Source organism: Ascaphus truei, chromosome 4, assembly GCF_040206685.1.
Source record: "Ascaphus truei isolate aAscTru1 chromosome 4, aAscTru1.hap1, whole genome shotgun sequence".
NCBI lineage: Eukaryota > Metazoa > Chordata > Amphibia > Anura > Ascaphidae > Ascaphus > Ascaphus truei.
In genome coordinates, this window is record NC_134486.1 from 361,825,529 (window position 1) to 361,842,918 (window position 17,390).

At 42.1% G+C, this 17,390-nt stretch overlaps 1 protein-coding gene and 2 long non-coding RNA genes across 3 annotated transcripts in view; 2 read left to right on the forward strand and 1 right to left on the reverse strand.

Moving 5' to 3' along the window:
* The window catches only part of LOC142493765 (uncharacterized), an 83,163-nt gene extending 73,463 nt beyond the window's left edge, over window positions 1-9,700 (reverse strand). The window contains exon 1 of the long non-coding RNA XR_012801204.1: window positions 8,281-9,700. This is a non-coding gene — a long non-coding RNA (uncharacterized LOC142493765). The remainder of the gene's footprint in view (window positions 1-8,280) is intronic.
* Window positions 1,592-4,050, forward strand: ID2 (inhibitor of DNA binding 2). Its single transcript, XM_075598314.1, has 3 exons — window positions 1,592-2,062; window positions 2,247-2,305; window positions 3,406-4,050. The coding sequence occupies exons 1-2, from the start codon at window positions 1,712-1,714 to the stop codon at window positions 2,295-2,297; spliced, it is 402 nt and encodes a 133-aa protein (XP_075454429.1). The 5' UTR covers window positions 1,592-1,711; the 3' UTR covers window positions 2,298-2,305; window positions 3,406-4,050.
* On the forward strand, window positions 8,103-16,757 carry LOC142493764 (uncharacterized). The gene is made up of 2 exons (XR_012801203.1): window positions 8,103-9,029; window positions 15,750-16,757. It is a non-coding gene; the product is annotated as an uncharacterized LOC142493764 (long non-coding RNA).
* Window positions 16,758-17,390: the final 633 nt, after the last annotated feature.

Below are 17,390 nucleotides of genomic sequence, written 5' to 3' on the forward strand. Positions count from 1 at the left end.
CAGTACAAACATTTTGCTTTTTCATAGAGCGATCTTCAGCAAGTGTTACCTGATATGTAAATCAGGAAACACGGAGAGGCTTTTACATGTTAATTATAGTCAAGAAGATAATCTTTGCACAGCAGGTGTGTGGTAGAGGTCACAGGCCTTTTAAAGTCAATATGGTAAAGTAAGATCAGCATATCATAATGTAACATACGACAGCAGAGAGGCGCCCACAAGGCTGTGTGAGATAGGATGCAGTCTCAATTGTATTACAGTATGTATTTGGAATACACCATGTAATTTGGATGTCGGGTTGGGAATTGTGCTTGTAAAAATGATATGTACAATGCTGCTTATTGCACACTATATTGTATATGTGAAGCAAGGCGCCGAGTCACAAAGGGAGACAAGCACTATGTGAAATAAAAAGATTATTATTATTATTTATTATTATCTTTCTCCTGACTACAAAACATGAATGGTGGTAGGAGGGGAGGATTTCTGTGTAATATATGCCCCGCACCACCATTGAAACTTTGCAATATGCTTTTGAGACATGCAAAATTGTGAACTAATTTAAGTATTGTTAAAACTGGTATTTTTTTCCCCTCTCAATCCCTTTGCTGCCAGACAGGCCTGCAACGCAAAAGGGGTTAAACCTGGAGTTGTTCAGTCCACATGCACAAAGATCATGCTAGTTCGTGTTTCTAATCTGTTTCGACAATTCATTTGTACCTCCTGCTGTTCACCCCTCAAAACTACTCATCAACCTTTACAGCCTTGAAGAAGTAAATCTGCCAGGCAGCTATGCATCCTCCCTCAGCTGTGTAGGGTCTTGAACCACTGCTATTACTGCATCAATTTGTTACATTTTAAAGACACTCAATGTCAACCCATGACATGAGATATGAGACATGAGATAAATGGAATCAGATTAACCTCATACAGAGTAAAGAGGGGGGAAATAACGCCATCGCCTGCCTGCTTTCACTTCTCAAGACCTTGAAACTGGGAATGTTTTGTGTAATACTCAGTGAGCGAGTTGTCATTGTAAAGGGGAGTGCCAATCAGCACAATGTATCACTGACTTTAAGCATATTACAGGTATATTAAACATGTATTCTTCGTATAAACAACCCCATTTTATTCTCTACATATGAAAAGAAAACAAAATCTATGGTGCGTGATCCCTGTAGCACCCACAGTTGGCTATTTAAGAGGAAGCAGAATTGTGCAGTGCATGGTTTATTTCCAACACATCACATCTGCGTTAAACATATATGCTTCTTACAACATGTTTTATATTTTAATGTGAAGATGGTTGATGGTCTTGGATACACAAACAAAGCAGTGACCTGTCAGTGTGGGGGTAGCACCCCTGCAGCACCCTGTGCTGGGTATTTACCAGCACAGCTGTGAAGGAGCAGCCACGCCTTCCGCTGCCAACAATTGGTTTAGAATGCGGAAGGGATTCGCGTTCTGAGTGTCCGCGTTCCAGCCAATTGCAGGGCGCTGTCGGTTAAGAGAGACAACAGTGTGCCCAACCAATCAGGATGCGTTACAACGCCTGCTTGTCAGCTGGGGCGTATATAAGGACGGAACGCAGCGCGGGTGCGCTCATTCTGAGCCATTGAGTGCAGGTGAGTGCAGCCTGAGGATAAAAGCAGCGCCTGTCTCGCTCTGTGTGTGGGAAGCGATAGCTGCAGTGACTCTCCAGCATCGCACCATGAAAGCGTTCAGCCCAGTGAGATCTGTCCGGAAAGCCAGCCTGACGGAGCATACCATGGGCATATCCAGGAGCAAAACGCCTGTGGAGGACCCGATGAGCCTGCTCTACAACATGAACGACTGCTACTCCAAGCTGAAGGAGCTGGTGCCCAGCATCCCCCAGAACAAGAAAGTGAGCAAGATGGAAATCCTCCAGCATGTCATCGACTATATCCTGGACCTGCAGATCGCCCTGGACTCTCACCCCAGCATTGTCAGTCTCCATCACCCGAGGCTGGGACCAAATTCACCTTCCACCCGGACGCCTCTGACCACCCTAAATACAGACATCAGTATCCTGTCATTGCAGGTAAATCCTCCTTACCCTGCAGTGTGCCAGGATCGATGCGAATAGAATCAAATCAATATTGCTGTCTTGATGTACAATTCTCCAGTTATTATTATTTTTTTTTTCTTATGCACTTTTTTTTCTTCTAATTACACTAATGAATGCAATCTAGTGACACGTGCCTTTTTTTTAAATTTCGTTTCAGGCGTCTGAATTAGACTTTATCACGAATGACAGCAAAGCTCTTTGTCCTTAAACAAAATGGTGAGTCTGTTTATTTCCAACTGTATGAAATGTGATTGCTTATATATGGTATTTAAAATAAATTGTGCCTTACGTCTTCGATAATAAAGTGGCTATACAATTTATTCCATGTAACAATACAGACGCATGTGTTTCATCTAAGAATAAACCTGTGGGTGTATCTTGGCTTAATACCCAATTGATCTAGTTATTTTTGCCCATTGGGTATCTTTAGCCTTCCAACATCATAGAAAAAAAAAAAAAACATAATTATCTCTCCCCCCACCTTCCCCCTCCAATCCACTTTTGTCTAGGATACTATCTTACATAGCAATGTCTGCAGACCTTCTGTTCTGGGAGACTGATTAAGAGGAGGGGAGGGAGTTTCTATAACTAATGCCCTAAATGTGCTGTTGTAGGCTTCTTACGGTTTAAAATAAGTGGCTGCATTTAATCAAATAATTGGTGCAAGCAGCAGACTGGCGCCTACACTCATTGCAGTTAAATAGATCCAAGGAGAAGACTGGGTTTAAAGACTCCCCCTCCCATTCCTCCATAATGTTCTGATTTAACATCTGCATTGCTGGGTAACTTGGTAGATCCCATTAACGACACCCCCACCCCTCAAAGCGCCTAATCCCATTCCTTTTATCCTAATAATTAACCTTTTCCCCGCTTAGAGACCTACATTGATTCAATAAGGTTGCTACATTAAACCCCCATTACCTGAAGAGAGCCTTCCTCTTCGCTATTGGTGGGCTTTTAACACTCCTGTCATTTAATTATAATTATTGGGGGGCTTGGTGGTGTCCTAAATATGTGTGTGTCATTGCATTAGACACCCTGAAGTGTAGCATTGTAGGGGCTCCATGGATGGTGGTGATGTCTCCTGTGTTGTCCAGATCTTGGTTGACTTTTTTTTTTCTCTGCTGAAAGAGCTTGCGACGCAAATATTCCAGCAGGGAAGAGGTCAATGTTTCAGCTTCTGTGTGTACATCTGGACGACTGGGTTTGCCCCCAATGAGTGTTTGGTTAAATGTTCAAACTGTGGCTTCCTCTCTGGCGCCAGCCTGTCTCCTGATCTCCTCCACTAAAACCCTCCTCTCCTCAATCTTTTGCAGGTGTTCGCTGACTTCGTGTTGTTCTTTGCACATCATGGCTACAGGACTTTTTTTTTTTTTCATTTAGTGCTGAATTTGTACAGCAAGAGAGAAATCAACTTGGCTATGAAAAGGGACTCTCATCCAGATTTATTTTGTTTCCCCCTTCCAAGACCACCCCCCACTCCTCCCCCTCCCCTGGTCTCCAACCAAGATTCTTGGACTGCTTTTAGTTATTTATGAAAAGACTTTATAATGACCTTTTCTGACACGGGAAGGTTTAATCTACTATATTCCCTATGTGGGGAGCGAAAAGTTTAAAAAATGTGCCACATGGGATCTGCCACTTTACCAACAGCTTTCTGCCTTTTATTCATAAAAGGTGAAGAGGCATCAGGCAATTTTGAGGATTGGAAATGTTCAGTTTTTTTTTTGATCAGAAGTAAAATTTGACTTCTACATCCAGGACTGAATGCTATTGTACATAGTCAAATGAAACATTGTGAACTCTTAATTTGAGTTAAATTTTTTCCCCTTGTACAGTGGCAGAGATGTATATTTCTGCAGAACGTGTAATGATGTACTTAATCATGCTAAACTTTTTATAAAAGTTTGGTTGTAAGCTTAACCTTTTTTATACAGAATAAATCAATTGTGTTTATTGAACAGTGATTGTCTTGTTTGTTCAGTCTTGATGTCTGTTTTGCATCTAACTGAAATTACTTGTTTTAACATGTACATAAAATAAAGGATGCTTACCAGTGTTTTTTTATTTTTATTCCTACATTGTATGGTTATTGGTCTACAAGAAGCTATATAAACCAGATCACATTCCTGAACTGAGTAAAATTGTCTAACAGACTTTGAACTGATATTGCATAGAACACACTTTGTATATAGGATAAGAGCTTTTCTGATTCATATGGGTATTAAGAGCTTTACCTTACACATTGTCTACATGATTGGGTAATACTTTTTGAGAAGCTATTTTGGACTTTACTTCTAGACACAATTATCTACCTGAAACAATCTGACCAATAGCGGTCAGTAACAGAACATTGAACACAACAAGAATGAGGAACTAATGCATTTAATAAGCTTCACAGCACATAACCCCTTTCCCATAAAATAACAAAGCGAAGGGGGACAGGTCGAAATAACCATTATGTTACTGATTAAACTTTGGCTGCTCCTTGAAGGACTCGGTGCCTGCATCAGAATTGAATTAGTCTGTAATAGGACTCTTTCCCTCTAAATCCAATTGGGGCGATCTGGTTTATCATCCCACCCTTGTTACAACTCTACATTAATGTCTTATTCTGTTTACACTCCTGGGATTTATGGAGAAAAAAACCCCCTCTAAACTGTCTGCTTTCACAATCCAGTGCTGGACTTTTACCAAAATCAAGTACTTGTGCATAACTAGTCTCCTTTTATTAGAAGTCATTTAAAAATACCACTTTCCTTATGGTCTTGCCTAAAAAAAAATAAAGATTTTTTTAAAAAAAAAGCAATAAAGGGCATGCTCTTCTTCCCAGCTGGATAGAACAGCTAATGATTTTATTCTGTAACAAAACCCAGAAAAGCAAAATAAAAGTTTTATAATTGATTTATAAATGTTGGGGGTTATTAGTGTGTTTGGGCTGTTGAAGGGATGAAAAGCATATTCTTGTGCAAGTGACTACAAGGAGTTAATGTTCAAGCCTGGGGATTGCCTGCTGGGAGGACTCTGATTATGAAAGGCAGCCTTCTCACCTGTGTGCTGTAACACTTTAACCTGAGTCAAACAGGTGTTTGGGAGGCGCCACGCTGTCTGGGACGGCTACCCTTCCTTGCCCTTGACACAAAATCCATCTCACCGGGCTGGGGAGAGAGAGGCAGTTCTGCACTGATCTTCCAATACAAACACTGCACTGACAAGTCAGGAGCCAGCAAGGCTGCTGGGGGAAACCTTTTCATGGCTATCAGTGAACACAAAGCACTGCATTGACAAATAGCCACAGGAAAAGCCTGGGAGAGGAGAGCTAATCTCTGATCCTTTAACAATACAAAAAGCACTCACTTGTCATATCAACAGGGATTGAAGAGGTATTTTGAAGCAGGCAATCTGGGACATCTGCAGACATCTCCTATCACAGATCATGAGTCTTGATGGCAATTACAGATCTCTTCTCCCCCCTCCTCCTACACACTCTCTGGGTGTCTTGTGGCATTCCTCTCTCCACATGTTTGTGATGGGCACAAACTATATGCAGACAATGGAGCACTTCACATGATTTATGGAGAGCTTGATTTAAAAGGTGCAGGCCGCATACAACAGTGTTGTATCTAAGGGGAGAACACTCAGATATGCAACACCCATTTCTATCATAAGGAAACGTGTTGTTTTTACTCCCAGCCCAGTCTACACTTTTAAACAGCACACCACATCTGAAGAGTACAGAATACTCAAATTAACCCTTTACCTGCCAGGGGACACAGAGTGCTTAGATGTTAAAGCAGCGGCACATACATAACTGGGGGAAGAATGCTGCTGCTCAGATCACAACATTGCAGTGATCAAGGTTGCGGTATAAATCAGGTGGCTACCCATGTGTATGCTATTATTTGCCAGTATAAGTATTCCTCCATAAACAGAAAACGGCTGGTGGGGTTGAACATTCATTTTGCAATCATTATAAAAAATAAAAAAGTAACAAGGGTTAAAATGATGCGCATTGTATTGACTATATGGTTAATGCCGGGCACTGAAGGGGTTAACATACATAGGGAGGGGGGGGGGGGGAGAGGGAAGCAGTAATTTTTAACCACTCAGGTTATATCAGATTTGTTAACATTTATTATTCACCAGTCTTGGTCTTACATATGAATCCACCCAGTGCTGCGTGACTAACCCAAGCATGCTAGATACTAGCTAGGTCATACAAAAAGCAGTTGCAATTTCCGTTAATCAAAATAGGTACCTTTCATATTAGGAAGGGGTTAAAAAATAAATTAAAATGGTACAATGTCTAACCCCACCACCACCCAAAAAATAAATATAAAGAATCAAAACCCTGAGAAAAACGTCTATAACAAGTACGGGGGCTCAACTCCAGTCCTCAATACTCCCCAACAGGTCAGGTTTTAAGGATATCCCAGCTTCAGCTCAGGTGACTCAATCAGTGTCTTGGTCAAAGCCACCTGGGCTAAAGCATGGATATCCTGAAAACCTAACCTGTTGGGAGTTGAACACCCCTGTTCTAGGTCAATACATACAAAAGTAGTTGTACAGGTTAGTACCAGCACACTTGGACCACGGAGTATTAAGTGGCATGACTGACGTTGGCTACCCCTGGTCTACACAATGGCATGTCCTCAAAAGCTACCACCAGGTCAGGTTTTCAGGATATCCCGGCTTCAGCGCAGGGGGCTCAATCAGTGGCTCAGTCATTGACTAATTGAGCCACCTGTGCTGAAGCAGGGATATCCTGAAAACCTGACCTGTTGGTAGCTCTTGAGGACTGGAGTTGGTCACCCCTGGTGTAGACAGCTGCTTTGCAATGTGGGTTTGAAGTGAAATGTTTAACTCTTCACTAGTAGGTACCTGCAATGGAATTACATCCTTTTTACTGTTAGGCAACATGTACACTTCTTTAATGATAAGGCAGTAACTAAACAGAATTTTCACTGCCTAAAACTAAGTAAAAATGTATATACGTGCGTTACCGACAAAACAGATAGATAAATATAGCCCCTTTACTAATCCTTTTTCTCTGAAAACACCCATTATTAGAATTAGATTGTAAGCTCTTCGGGGCAGGGACACATTTTCCTTGTTTACTTTTTTGTCTGAAGCATTTACTCCCGTTATGTCTCACTGCTGTGACGTGCCATGTACATAGGCGCGCTATACATCTAAAGATATACATACCTAATTGTAAAATAGTTTATAATTGGGTAAATTATCTGTTACTATACATTATATTATACTATTCTTATAAGTGACAGCTAAATGTGAAAATGCATACAGCATTATATCTATCCAATATGTGTGGCTCAGTCTGACTGCAGTTGCGTGCTCAGTACATTAGCAGCTTTGTAGCTCTCTGGCTCCCTCTAGAAGTGAAGGGGTTAACAGCACCCAGTTTTAGCTCTGGCTTCTTGTAGCATTTAACCTCCTCCTGACAGCAATCTAAACTCTTCTGCTCTACATGATAAAAATGTTGATCCCCTTCCTGCTCTGCTGATCTGGAAGCGAGTCTGCAGGTTCTTGCAGGGTTATTGAGTCCAGACCCACTGAGAGCTCACATCGCCACACTGTCCCTAATAAGACAGATCAGATCACTAAGCTGCAGTCAAGAGTATTTTTAGGTAAACGTTTCCTGGAGAGGAAAAAAAAAAAGAAAGAAGTAAAGCCACATTTCCTCTACTGCTGTTGTGTGCTCATACAGGGGCTGCGTGTGCCGAGATCCAGACACCGTAACAAATGCTCAAGATCAAGCGATATAGAACAGAGCAGCCGGGTGCTTGAGAGCGCAGTCCCATGTAGGACTAAAGTGATCTAACAGTAGTAACCTACTAAGGCCCAGACCCACAAACTGGTTCCAAGCTTTTGCACAAATGTACTCCCACCCATATCAATGGGAGCTTAGGCTTGCTAAAGCTTAGCACCCTTTTGTGGATGTGGACCGTATTAGGTTAAAAAGGGACAAGGAGTGGCTCGGCGAGTAAAGGCACTGACTCTGTAATCACTAAGTTTGAATCAGGGGAACCTGGTGTAAAAGGAGCTGACATCAGGAACAAGTCACTTTATAGCCCCACTGCTATAGACTTTACATAAAAACACTTTATCCTGGAGTATAGACACTGGCTTTTGCCAGGTTTACTCCGCTAAACATTTAGCATTCCTCCTACCTGTGCTGCCTTCTAACCACACCATACGCAGTCTTTCTGCACTTCACTGCAAGAGACTTCCAATACATCGCTGCAACGTCCCTCTGAGTATTTAAGGTACAAAACTCCATAACCCACAAAAAAAAAACCAGATAGTCCATGTAGCCATGCCACCTTTGGCTACTAACCTGCCCTACTCCTGGCAGTAAGTCCTGCTAGAATCAGGCTGCCAGTAGTCAATATGGGTTTTCCCCACTCACTGGAGCTGCACTCGAGTGACTGTGGGAGATGTGGACATCCGGCTTGAGCATGTCCAATCATGGAACAGACCTGGTGCCCGCCTCCTAGCTGTACATAAGGGCAGTGCTGCTCTAAATTTAGTAGAGCCTCTACCTACTTGAGAGGGGTAGGTCACACAGCCAAGAGCCTGACTATTGGGCCTTCTCTTGTCCTGTTCCCCTCGGGGGAGAGTGTGTACCATACCTCTGCCCCTGCTAGAGGGGCAGGGAAGAGCTGGGACTGCTGCGGGTGCACTTGAACTACAGTGAAGGTCCAGGGACCATCCTTCAGTGAGTAGCTGACAGTTGCTGCATTGGGCAGAACCTGCCGTGTACTGTGCTGCACAGAGTGAGAGCATAAACTGTTCCTGTTATACTCCTGCCTAGTGTGTGATCTTACTGGGGGGAGAGGTGATAGTTCTACTGTAGGAGATCATCTTCACATACCTGGAGCCTACAGCAGATGGAGGCGCTGCATTGCTAGAGAACCAGGTGGGTAATGTACCTGATCCTGTGTCCCCACAACCATCGGCGGACAGCTCAGCCCTCTTGTTACCAGCAGGTATCTTGCACCACATATGTAGTAATGGCAAAATCTCCCAGAGGGTGGGGGGAAGACCGTTACATACACCACTTAAAGTATTTGGGTTTCTCAAACAAATGGAGTTATAGTTTTCATTGGGCAGTCTGAATATTGTGGTGCTTAAGCCTATAAAGAGGAGTGTGACATAGGTGGGGCTTTGTCCGTATAAGCTTTTTGTTCCACACAGTACAATCACACACAGAGAAGCAACTAGAGGAATTTAACTACGTCTCTGCTTATCCGGGTAACAAATGACCGAAAACTATTTTAGATTTAGTAGGTATCTGATTTTTGTAGAAGCCAGCAACTCAGATGTGACCTCCTTAACCATGTCACCGTCATCGGTATATTTGGGCCCTGGAGGCGGAGTATTTTTGACATCCTCATCTGCCACTGAACAGTGTCACACAGCACAGGAGTGTCACCGCTTTGTATAGTAAATTTGGACAGTAGGGAAGAGCAGCAACCCCAACAACCCTTGTGAACATCCACAAAAGGAATGTACGGTCTCAAACAGGCTAGAAAATGCTGCTTACTCAATGTGCACAATTTCTATTAACTATGTAGAATTCTACTCCAGTATAATAGCACAGCAACTAAAAATGTGAGCACATTCACAAGTTTCAGACAGGTCTGCAACCCTGTCTTTCCCTATTATCTCTTAGCATGCAATGCTTACTCTGCAGCCAGGGATTCTGGGTAATGACATGCAAATGAGTGCAGGGTCGCCTTTTATAATGGTGTATCTTGCAAGTGGAAGTAGCTAGCACACAGGAGTTACGTGACACACAACTTATACTATCATGTGACAAATTGTACATTTCAGTGTTACTTTCATCTCTCTTTGTTTACATATCTATTCTGTAAAGCAGTAGCTGCACTGAGTAACATGCAATGGCGTTGCCGTACGTGAAAGCACTCAGCCACTTTTATAACATTGGAATCAATATGTCATAACAAAGTACATTTCATAGCTTAAAAAAAATATAGGCACATACCTGTACACCTTACAGACCAGCACATCGAACATACAATAGAATATAGAATTGCAGGCGAAGGTTATGGGCTCAGAGTATTGATGCTACAATATTTAAGCTGTACTTCTAAAGCAATATTTATACACATAACAACATTTTTATGTTTAAAAATGCCCGTAAAAATGTTTTTACGTGTTGGGGAAAAAAATAAAAAATAATATTGGGTAACTTTTGGAAATGGGCAAATCCAGCTGGGTGAAATAAGAACCTACTAGAACAGAGGTGGGCAACTGTAGTCCTCAAGGGCCACCAACAGGTCAGTTTTTTTGGATATCCCTGCTTCAGCACAGGTAGCTCAATCAGTGGTTCAGTCTTCAACTGCGCCACCTGTGCTGAAGCAGCGATGTCCCGAAAACCTGACCTGTTGGTGACCCTTGAGAAGGGGAATTGCCCACCCCTGGTCTAGAACCTTATGTTCCAAAACCCTAACAATTTTTAGAACTAAAACATCAAGCCAAGTGCCCACCTCTCGGTGTTGCTCCCTTTATCGTGTTAAAAAATATATATTTTACATATTTCAGCTATATTTTAGTCTCCTTTTTTCATACTTTTTTTTTTAAAGCATTTTAATATGCTATTTCAGTTTTTTGTCTACTTATTTCATTTTTTAACACGAGTTGGTAAAAATACCAAACAAATCCAGTTTGGGGGCGCGCGCACACACACACACACACACACACACGCACGCACGCACGCACGCACGCACGCACGCGCACACACACTTTAAAACCGAAACACAAGTGCAAGTTTCCCCACGTAATAACTTTATAACTTGAAGTACGGGGCAGAGAAAGAAAACAAACAAAAAAGACAAAATAACGTCAATTAGTAACAAAATAAACATTTTGGATCGGCTAATCCGTAGTCCACCAAGGAAACCTGTATCCAGCTTGATAAAAACATACATTTGCCAGAAACATAAAAAGGAATATTACATTACTGATGCACTTAATGTCGTTACCAATTTGTTTGTCATCGGATTGTTACAGTATTATTTTCCCCTACTGATTACCAAGATATGTGACATAGTGTGTGAGGAGTGCTTGTATAGAAGACGGGTGGGTAGCCGTGTTAGGCTGCGCTTATAGTGCCGGCGACGTCAGGCTGCGGTCGCTGGAAAAATCAAATTGAGATGACTTCCAGCGATCGCAACCCAGCCGTCGCTCCGTCGCGCCACGCTTACTATATACGCACGTGATGGCGACAATTCATTTGTTTTGACGCGACGACGCTGTCGCCGTCACTAAAAGCGCAGCCTTGGTCCTTTCTTCCATGTAGTAACAAGGGAGGGAGAGGGAGTAGGCGATATGATACCTTTTATTGGATCAACAAGTACTGTAGTTGATATGTTACAAGCTTCGAACCTCTCAGGGTCCTTCATCGGGTAACCTTGAGAGGTTTGAAAGCTTGTCACATATCAACTACTTGTTGGTCCAATAAACGGCATCAAACCACCTTACACCCTCTCCCTCCCTTGTTGCTACTGTATATTCAAGGGCAAATTCAAGAATCTGCTAAACTTGTATTCCTCTACTGTATCAGTTAACACCATCAGGGTGGCTTTTGGTTAAACCCCGTCCCAAAAAACTGGGGTTTCTAGAAGAAAAAAAACCCAGAACTGTTTACCCTAAATATGACTTTTACAATGCGTGCCCTTTCGCACTTGGAACATTGCAGTCATCGCAGATCATGTGAAAAACCACACCACGTAAAAAGCACGCACATTTCAATGGATTAGTTCTAGTTCTTAGAAAACCGCCAGTGTCGGAAAAAATATTACACAAACTTACATCTAGGCTAGGGGTGAGCAACTCCATTCCTCAAGGGCCATCAACAGGTCAGGTTTTCAGGATATCCCTGCTTCAGCACAGGTGGCTCAATCAGTGGCTCAGTCTTTGACTGTGCCACCTGTGCTGAAGCAGGGATCCTGAAAACCTGACCTGTTCCTGGCCCTTGAGGACGGGAGTTGCCCACCGCTGATCTAGCCAGTCACAGGGTATCATAGTGTGAGCGAGGAAGAAACAGACTTAAAAAATGTGCAAATCCTGATAGCTGACTTAGAAACATTTCGTCAAACAATGTAACCATGCTAAAAGCAAATATCTGACTGTTTTTATTTCTTTGAAAATGAAGCATAATTTGCCTAGTCTCCCTGTCCTTAGCAGAGAGAGAATAAAGAGAAGGGAGTTTGAGGGGCTTTGCCTGTGCTACCGCATGTTAAACACAGTGACATCACACAAAAGGGAGTAGGTAGAGGAAATCTAATCCCTCGTTAGTTAGCAAACATGGTGAGCGAAGACTAACTTAAAAAATATATATGTTTAAAACCAAGTCATTAATCCCCCAGAATTAACCTGTTAGCCCATCCGGGATCACGTCCAATTGATAACTTGGGGTAGTGATCACATGGTCCCATCCCGCCCCTCAGTAATGTGAATGAATCGGAGCTCTCGCCCCTTCCATGCGACGTGCATGTACGCAAACTCCCCCAGGAGAATGAGAAACATTCCAGACGTTCTCCGCTCATCATAAGGTCCCCACTGATGTCCTGGCCCTAGCCACGTTCAGGGGAGGTTATAAGGGCACCCGAGGGCTTTAAAATCTCCCCGCCATCATAACACTTTGGTCCTAAGAGTGACTGCCCCTTTAAAAAGGTCTACTGTATGCTCATCTACTGTACATCTTCTAATAAAGGAGACCGCCCCGGGGTCCCCGTAAAGTGTCTTCTGAGTATAATTGCTTTACAACCCCCTTGACAGTGAAGTGGGCGTCAGATCATAGCCAGCACCCTAAAATGACTGGGGCATTATGTTCTCCACATATGCACAGCAGGTCTCCAAAGCATTACAGTCTGCCCAGGCACCATGCCGCTGCATTCAAGTCCTTCCAACCTGGGCCCCATGACTGCGATTAAGCGATTGCCTTCAGAATTACTGTCCAATGTAATAAAAAATGGTTCACACAAAATATTCTTCAAAACATCATTATGTGTAGCAACTCATCAGATGAGCTTGGGTGCAGGTACTATGCATAACCGCAGAACAAATGCCCATTGTTATGATTACTAGTCACAAGATACTTCTACTGTATATCCAGACTGTCCATCTTGCTTTTTTTTAGCCACTTTGAGCAAGTTGTTTGGGTGTAGACATTTCCCTAGTTTTAGAGCACCACCTACTGGTAAAATGTGGGAAATGAATCTCCTGGACAACTCTTATAATTATAAATGTATATTGAACCCACACAGCTTCCTGCTCTTCAACTCAATTTCTTATATACTGCCAACCATATTCAGTGGTGTATGTATGTGTATTTTACGGCAAATATCACTTGTGAGCACATTCACATGTCTCGGACAGGTCTGCAAACCTGCTTTTTATCATTATCTCCTGCTATACAGTGCTCCCACTGCAGCCAGGGATTCTGGGTAATGACATGCAAATGAGCACACAGTGTCACCGTTTGCTTCTTACCCATTTGAGCACTTTTTCAGCACAGTCTGGGTTAAACAAATGCATAGTCACTAAACTCAGTTATTTGGACCTTTTGGTGGAGGACGGTTTACTGGCTTTGCAATGTAAGGCTGCGTCCATAGAAGGACAAGCTGTGCTGAGCCGTGCGGACGCTCCGCGCTGAGCCCCTGCATCCTCAATGAGGATGTCTTTAGAGGGGGCTCACGCGAGCGTCCGCAGGCGTGCTGAGGTGCGAAGCAGCGTCAACGTCACGGCGCCGTTGACGTCAGTGCGTCGCGGGCAATTGGCCCAGCGACGTCACTGCTCCGCCTCCCACCACCTCCCCCCGCCTCCCGATTGCGCCCGCCTGCATGTGCATGGAATCGCACAGCTTCAGCAGGCGAGCCTCAGCGTCAGCGCTGTTCCGCACTGCTCCCCCCCTCTATGGCCCCAGCCTAATGCTGGTAGTGATTACAACCAGAAACTAACCAAATATGTATATTTTAATGCAGCAATTATATAAACAGTATATATATATATATATATATATATGTACACACACACACACACACACACACACACACACACACACACACACACACACACACACACACACACACACACACACACACACAGCCAGAGGGAGCAAAAATGCATTGCTGCAAACGACATTGTTGGCCTCTGCAGGAAAATCATTTTATTTGTCCAACACTGTGACCTTCAAATACTGTGTAATGTTTGCCTTTGCACTTTCTTTTATCCATTAAAAAGTCCAATCCAGTCAAATGGAATCAAGGTCTGACAATCCAGTTATTCATATACTATAGGGTAAACTACACAAGCTAAATCAGTGGATGAAAAGATGGCACATGCATTCTGATGTAGACTAATGCAAGCGATACATCAGACATCAAACAATTATAACCGAGGCCGGGAGAAGGAAGCAGTGTAATGGAAAATGACCTGAGGGTGCTAATAAATACATTAAAATGTGATCACAGTCTACAGCAGCAGAGAATTAGAGAGTGTGGCATGAAGAATGTACTTAATTATTTTCACAGAGAAAGCAGATCATAATTTGATACACAGTTGGTAGTTTATATTGCAGAAAAAAACATTACAGGGCATAAAACGTTATCAATGAAAAAAACCCCAATATAAAATAGAGCTTGGTGACACCTTTAAAACACGCCACAAAGGGTTTTGAAAAGAAACAAATACACACACACACACACACACACACACACACACACACACACACACACACTGCAGTCAGATGGCTGAATGACCAGCCCTATCTTTTTTATTTGTAATGACCCTCGGATCTGTAAAGGTTCTGCATTTTGAACATTCAATGACAGTTCATTATTTAACCGCATCATTAATGGTTCCATAGTGTTCAATGAAAACTTGCACATTCCAGTCCCTATGTCAGTAATCTACACTACTTGATTAAAGAATAGGTTTTTGTTATAATTTAAAACCATTTTTTTTTTTTTTAAATCATTTTGCATTATTGAAATACCGATCCCCAAACAAACAGGTGTCACAGAAATTGCTGCCAGGAATTACAATAGATGCCAAACAATATAAACACCAGTAACTCGCCCGTATGCAGGAGAGAAAAAAATTAAAAAAAGGAATATTAAGTTTCGGGAACAAACTAGTATAATCTGGTGGAAATACACTTACAAATCTGGAAGCCGTCTCGTAGCTGTAGCATGTCATTAGAAGCCTGTCTTCCATTCCACCTTTTTTACATAGGATCTCTGGAAAACTGCATTGATATAAAAGTGCGTTTACACTGTACAATGTATAAATCAATATTGATGCCTAATATTTTATATAGGAGGATAAATAGAACACCATACCTTTAAATAAATATATATTGTACTTTAATTGCATATTATATTGTATTATATGTTAAATATTTTAAGTAAACCATAGCCTTTAAATTTAAACATTACTCATTTCATGTGACATCCTTTACACGATCAGTATGTTTGTTGAATGTAAACTGTGCCATTGTAAAGGGCATGCAGTGTGTGTGTGTGTGTGTGTGTGTGTGTGTGTGTGTGTGTGTGTGTGTGTGTGTGTGTGTGTGTGTCATTGATCTATTTTTTTCAATATCCTTCTGTAGGTCCTATGTGAATATAATAAACGGCAGCACATGAATACAGCAAGAACCATTCAGATGAAACTATGAAGTACTCAGTAAAACACAGACCAATACATACTGTAAATCCTCTAACAGTATTTTGCATTTTGAAAAAATAAATCATGATCTACTTTGAATTTATAGCTGACCGACATTTTGAGGGTTTAACCCTTGCACGGCTGGGAAAGGAACTGCACTGCACTTGGGTGCAGGCTGTTCTGGTGGAGGAGGCATTTAGTGATCATCCTGCCTATAGTTCTGCTTTACTTCAATCTTCTGATTGTATTTATCTGTCGGCTCCTGTCTGCATCCTTAACTTCCTTCTTACCTAGTATTCACTAGACTTTGTTTTAACATTTCTCGCCTGTCTTCAAATTATTTCAACACAACTTCTGCATTCAAACTGAGCAGGACACAGGGATTTTGGCCCCTGCTCAATATGCTGTGAAGCCTCTTTCCAGCTTTTGAGAAGGGTTCGGCTCTTTGGAAATGAATGGGACCACAACCTTTTAAAGCCGCCGCTCAAAACATGGTGAAATCATTTCCCAGCATTGGAGAATAATTCAGCTCCATTCAAATGAATGGGACTCAAATCTTCAACATGCGGTGGTACAAGGGGTCGCACGGTGGTACAAGGGGTCGCACGGTGGTACAAGGGGTCGCACGGTGGTACAAGGGGTCGCAGCGCTCCACCACTCTTATTGACACACTCAATGTAGCATTTTCCATTGGAACACAAAAGAGGATTTGATTTTAAGTGTCCAGCTCCCTTTTTGCTTTAAATATTGTAGAACACTTTCCAAGGTGAGGTCCAAAGTGCTTGCCTCACCCTTTTAACAGGTTGGTAGCTTGTTGAAATCAGGCACAGTATATCACAAGATGATTAAAGTTATTTAAAATGTGTCAAAGGTCCCAGGTTTGAGGACTAAAACAGTCAGCGGGAACGCCCTTCTTGATTTGTTACCCGAATAAATATATCCTTCTTTTGAACCTTGGTGTTGTCCATGTATTGTATGTATGTACTGTGTGCATGCCTGAGTATAAGCCAGTCTCCTGGGACACCCATGCTACCTAAATGTTGAAAGATTTCATTTTGATTTGGGGTGTATGGTACAGTTTCACATCGTCCTTGTTTAACTCTTATGCAAAGATTTTAAGAAACCCTAGGAAACCTTTTATATTTCTACAGTGCTCTGCTTCGATTTTTAGTTCAACTTTTCTTAAAATAGGTCGGTTATTTTATACAGTTCTGAAAAAAAACATAAGAGATTTTTTCCCCCCAAATCCCTACACGCTACCAACATGTTCATAAAGTCGATTGCACCTTTAAGGGATCATAATATGTATATGGTATTTGTGTATGGTAAATCCTATAGCCTTGAAAATTGCAAAGACAGTACAACAAACCTCACACTGATGAGACCCATAAAGGTCAAAACATGTCTTTGTCTGGCTTTGCATCTGATTCCCATGCTGTGCTTTGCTTAAAAGTTGTGTAACAGTGAGCATTATCTTATAAGGGTTCCATGTAAAATGGATTTCAGGCAAAAGGTGACAGTGTGCTCATTTGCATGTAATTTCCCAAAATCCCTTGCTGTATACTAGGTGATAATGGTGAAGGGC

Coding starts and splice junctions, on each gene's coding strand:
- ID2 (XM_075598314.1), top strand. CDS start 1,712: ATGAAAGCGTTCAGCCCAGTGAGATCTGTCCGGAAAGCCAGCCTGACG. Junction 2,063..2,246: donor TCAGTATCCTGTCATTGCAG/GTAAATCCTCCT, acceptor ATTTCGTTTCAG/GCGTCTGAATTAGACTTTAT.